This window comes from Stomoxys calcitrans, chromosome 1 (assembly GCF_963082655.1).
Source record: "Stomoxys calcitrans chromosome 1, idStoCalc2.1, whole genome shotgun sequence".
Classification (NCBI taxonomy): domain Eukaryota; kingdom Metazoa; phylum Arthropoda; class Insecta; order Diptera; family Muscidae; genus Stomoxys; species Stomoxys calcitrans.
The window spans coordinates 647,007-652,447 of record NC_081552.1 but is presented as its reverse complement, the minus strand read 5'-3'; the positions used below and the strand labels follow the sequence as shown (position 1 = coordinate 652,447).

General features: G+C 37.4%; 1 protein-coding gene across 1 annotated transcript; it reads right to left on the bottom strand.

Moving 5' to 3' along the window:
* On the bottom strand, window positions 1-1,292 carry LOC106096202 (lipoyl synthase, mitochondrial; the record flags this gene model as incomplete). Its single annotated transcript, XM_013263838.2, is given in 5 exon segments — window positions 1-323; window positions 382-439; window positions 500-656; window positions 717-1,088; window positions 1,146-1,292. Coding segments are annotated over 5 exon segments (940 nt in total), but the record flags the coding sequence as incomplete, so codon positions are not given.
* Between the last annotated feature and the right edge of the window lie 4,149 nt (window positions 1,293-5,441).

The window sequence follows — 5,441 nt, the reverse complement described above, 5'->3', positions numbered from 1 at the left end:
GCATGTATTGGCCAAGGGTCAAACAGTCCACATCTGCACCTCTCAAATCTTTCATTGTCTGTTCCACTTCTTCATCGCTCTCACCGAGCCCTAGCATGATTGAACTTTTGGTAATTAGCTTGTCGTTAAATGTTTTTGCTTGTGTCAGAACTTTTAAAGTCTGGCGATAATCTGCACGTCTGTCCCGAACAAATGGAGTGAGCTTCTCAACAGTTTCAATATTGTGGGCATATACGTCAAGTCGAGATTTGGCGATTCTTTCGACACAATTAAGGTCACCTCTGAAATCGGGAACTAAACATTCCACAAATATGTTTGGGTTTCTGCAAAACATCTTTGCATTATTGATGAAAGCTATTATAAAATACGGTTTCCACTAACCTATTCTTTATTTCCTTAACAGTTTCGGCGATATGATTTGATCCTCCGTCTTCCAGGTCTGTAAACATTTTAAAATTTATTGAAAGAAAATGTAACATGTAAATACACCGGTACCCACCATCTCTATCAACCGATGTCAAAACTATGTAGTCGAGTCCCCATGATGATATAGCCTTTGCAACATTTGTTGGTTCTAATGGATCCAATGGTGGTGGATTACGCGCTGTCTTAACAGAACAAAATCTACAGCCACGCGTACATGTATCGCCCATTAGCTAACAAAATTGTACTGATAAGTATGCCATAGGGTTATCGGCTTGATTGGATTATATTACCATAATTGTCGCAGTTTGCGTTCCATGTTCTCCACCTCCCCAGCATTCGCCTATATTTGGACAACGAGCTTCCTCACAAACTGTAGCTAGTTTAAGCTCACGTAACTGCGCTTTAATTTTTGCAAAATTCTTCCCCACAGGTATAGGTGTTTTTAGCCATGGAGGTAGACGCAATCGTTCATTTTCCCCTTTTTCTCGACGTAACTTTCCATCAAATTCTGACCATTCTTCTTTCGGAAAGTCTGAATTTTGTACAAAAAAATCAAAATTCGGTCCTTTAGCAAGCCTTTCTCGAATTTCTTCTATTTTATCTCTAGATTCGGTTGCATTTGATACCGAGCACCTACAAATTTTGAATATAGGTGGTACATTCTACGGAGTAAAAACTGTTGTATTTCACTTTCAACTTTAATATGGAATTTGTCTTACCAACTTTACTAAGGGCTTTGGCCTCAACATATTTGCTCTATGCTATTGCAAGTTTACGAATTACCGACAAATTACGAAATAAATAATTCAGCTCATTTAATCGTTAATCAAGAAGTCAGCTGTTCAGCTAATTGAGAAGTGAACTAAATCGGTGGTGCTTGTCATAATAATGCGACGTCGCCAATGTCTGTCAATAATAAGAACAAAAATTTTACGCTGTATAAACAAAATAAACAAGAAATACATTTACTTGTAATAATTTATGGACGGAATTAAAAAAGCGGCAAAATAAAATTTATTATTGAGCTTAAAGCGCTCGAACATAAAATACTTAAGTTGCTATTGCAGCATAAGACTTGCCAAAATTAATTAGAAACAAGTAAGAGCGTGTTAAGTTTGGCCGGGCCGAATCTTATATACCCTCCACCCTAGATCGCATTTGTCGAATTATTTGCGCTGTATCTCTTTTAAGGCAAACAATGCATAATGAATAATAACTGTTGGTAGTGGAGCTATATCAAGTTATAGACTGATTCGGACTATAAATGAATTGAATGCTGAACATTGTAAAAGTCATTGCGTAATATTTCATTCCATTCGGATAAGAATTGCGCCTTGTAGAGGCTCAAGAAGCAAAATCGGGAGATCGGTTTATATGGGTGTTGTATCAAGCTATAGATCGATTCAGACCATATTATACAAGTATTTTGGAGGTCATGAGATAAGCCGTTGTACAAAATTTGTGGCAAATCGGATGAGATTGCGACATCTAGAGGCTCAAGAAATCAATACCAATATCAATAATAGATCGGTTTATATGGCAGCTATTGCATGTTATGTACCGATTTAGACCTTGCCTCTTAGACGTTGTCAGAGGTGTTATAAACGGAATGATCAAATTAGTATACCACCATCCTATGGCGGAGGGTATGAAAAAAGCTAATATGAAAGTTGTCCACGTCGTGTTATAAGGCTCCATATAAAAAAAAAAAAAAACAAACGGAAAAATTTGCCGAAAGAAGTACTACCACAGTCGCTGTGCAACAATTCATTTTCTTATGCAAAATAAACGCGATCGCCAAACTTCTAATTGTAACTGAGTGTTTGTTAGTGATAGTGACGTTGCTCGCATGCAATATATATTCATTTACAGGTAGTACTCAAAAGAAAAATAAATGTTTTTTCACAACAAGCAACTCAATCAATCAGTACGAAATAATAAGGATTGTGAAAGAATGTGTTGTGCTTTTGGTCTTGCAATTACAACAGCAATATTTGGATAAAAGTGGAAGATGCTGACAGAGGCTTTTTTAAAGTTGTGCTTATTTTACTTAATACAGTGAAATTCTACAAAATCTAATTATTTTTACAAATAAATGCTGCATTTGTCTCTTTTTAAATTGTTTTGTGTTTCATTATTTTTTTATACCAAAGGTGGGTTGTGGTTGAAATTACAACACATACATGGATTTCAGTACGACCCACACACTCACATTTGTGTGTACACATGCACGTAAGCAGCTGATAAATTGTTTGATGCCATATTAGTTTTTATATGTAAAAGGCAACATCTTTTCAAACCACCGAAAGAACAATTTTTGGAAATTTTTCCGCAAAAAAAAACGTAGTACCAGCCTTAAGAAGAAAATAAAATTAAAAGAAAAAAACGGTTGCCCAGCAATAGAAAAAAGTGAAGGAGATATTAAAAGCTACTATACCTATTTATAGCATCGATAAAGGCGGATTTAAAAAAGTGGGCTCACGCGAACAGCTGCTAACAGCCGGACGTCAAACCCGTGAGACCACATTTCCATCGGGTCAATCCGGTTCGTACAACCCATGGCAGCCGGTTGTACGAACCAAATTGACCCGATGGAGTCCCTCATCGGCAAGGGCTGCTGCTTCAGTGTACAATACAGTGCTACAACAACAAACTTGCAGATTTCATTCAGTAAGACATTCCCTCATTACTCAAGGCTGGTTTATGTTTTACGTACGTTTTTTTTCGGGGAAAAATTTCCCTAAATCGTTCTTTCGGTGGTGTGGCAAGGTTACCACATTTGATTATTTTTTTTTTGCTTTCTTTGGCCAAAATGTTGCCATTGAAGAGCAGTGTAAACGGGGTTTAAAATTTGTTCTCGCCATTTGTTGTTCCACTATCTGTCAACAAGTTTTGGATGTGTGTGTGTGCATTATAGCAAGATATATTCATTTCCAGGTAATGGCAGTTGCCCAACAACAAAATGTTGAATGCACTTTCTGTCAAAAACAGTGTTTAGTGCAACTCTGATTTTGTGTATGTTACTAGTTCGCGCAATTTTTCGTTGTTTGTGTGTGTTTTGGTTCTTAACTACAATATAATACAAACACAAACAAAAGTTGAAAGTTGCGAAGTTGAGTATATATATTTTTTATTATTTGTTTTGATTTTGCAGTAAATCTAAATGTCAAAGGCATTGATAATACAGCTGTGATATCTTTCTCAAATCTTACAAAGATGTTCTATTTGATACGTTCTTCCAAACATAAGCAACAAAACAGTGTTATAGTGATGAAAATACAAATATAAAACATATTTGTAGAAGATAAGTTGTAAAACAATTTATTTCTAAACCCACTTTGATATTTCAATTTACGGCGTTTGCCACTCAAGGTAAATTCGTTGGGGGTAAATTTTTGTTGTTGTGCTAATGACCCTACCTCTCAAGGCCTGGTTATGCTCTCGCAAATGTACTACAAATTTAGAACAAATGTATCGTAAATGTAAATAGGCAATTATGCTAATTACAAAACGTAGCATTTGACATTTCCAACAAAACAACTTTTTTAACAAAAATGACTTGCTGTTGGGGGAGGGTCTGACGTCAGAGAACTTCAGACATGACTCAAGTGCAGGTCGGAGAAGACGGCCCTCTATGCAGTGATGCGAAATGTTGAGACGCCCTGAGCTACACGGGGTTGGCTTCTGGACACTATGGATGCGGTGGGTAGACTGAGGAAAGTTTTGGGAGACAGGGACTAGATTGGGGCAGGCATTTAAGGCAGAGCTATGTGCCATAACGCTACACGCAAAAGAAATTCTGGGAAGGAATTTACAGTTTTGCGAAATCAGTTGTTGTTGTTGTAGCTACGTTTGTATGTGGAGGTAGCGATCCTCGTCAAGCTCCAAAAGTGAGCAAGCTCGTTCGGTCCTTAGGACCGGTCGCCGCGGGAACGCTACGGCCATTGGTTATTTAAAGACGCCAAAAGATCGCCTTGTCCTATCGAATATCAAGGCACTCAGTATTTGAGCAAGAGCCGTTGCCGCCCGGGCTCTCACTGAGATTCTCCACTCGATATCGCGATGTCCGCGACTGCAATTGCAGCTACTCCGTATACAAAGTATTCAACTATCCGCAACCTATGGACACGCCCAGTAGTTCTTAGCTGAGCTTATCGTAATGACATGAACACCAAATAAGTTTGAGCTCAAAGTTTCAACTGATTTGGTGCTTAATCATCCCGTGCCGGGTCGAAATCAGTATGTGTATATGGCGGCCCTCAAGGCTATGGGATCTAGTATAGTGAGGTCGAAGTGCGTAGCGGATTATGTGGAATCCCTGAATAGACCTCAGTTTCACGAAATAGTGCTAATATGGATTAGCGGATACGACAGCGCCGTATTGGCTCTTACCACCTACTCTCTTCTTGTCATTTCTTGTTATCACATATTTCTCTCTTTTTCATTTATTTGTCACTACAGGCCAGACTATCCACCTTTTCATGGTGAGCTACCCATTCAACCTTAACTATAAACAATAAATTGTAATAAATTCCACAGAGAAATCATAGAGAATAGCAATTTTCATAGCATACATTTTTGGTTTTGAAATTTCTTCAAACCTCAAATATTATCAGCTGACACGAAAACTGAACGTAAATTTTGTTTTTACTGAATTCTACTTTCCGGTTGCGGTCGCCAGACGTTCGGTAATCGCTTGCATTTGTTTTCACAAAGCAAAACAAAACAGCTGACACGTTTTCCTACATTTACGGTATGTTTACGAAAGCATAACCAGGCCTTTAATAGTACCACGTATAAAACAGTTTTTATTTTTGTGAATAACGGTGCACGTGTTTTGGATGCATTAGTAAAAAAAGTATTTTATAAAAGTAAATGAATTTAATTAAAAATTACTTTAAAAAAATAATATTAATTTCATAACAAGCTTTTGTAATTAAACTGTCCGAAATAATAATATTTTTGTGTAGGGCGTACTTAAGCGACGAAAAAGTCCTACATCGTTTCGCCTTTGA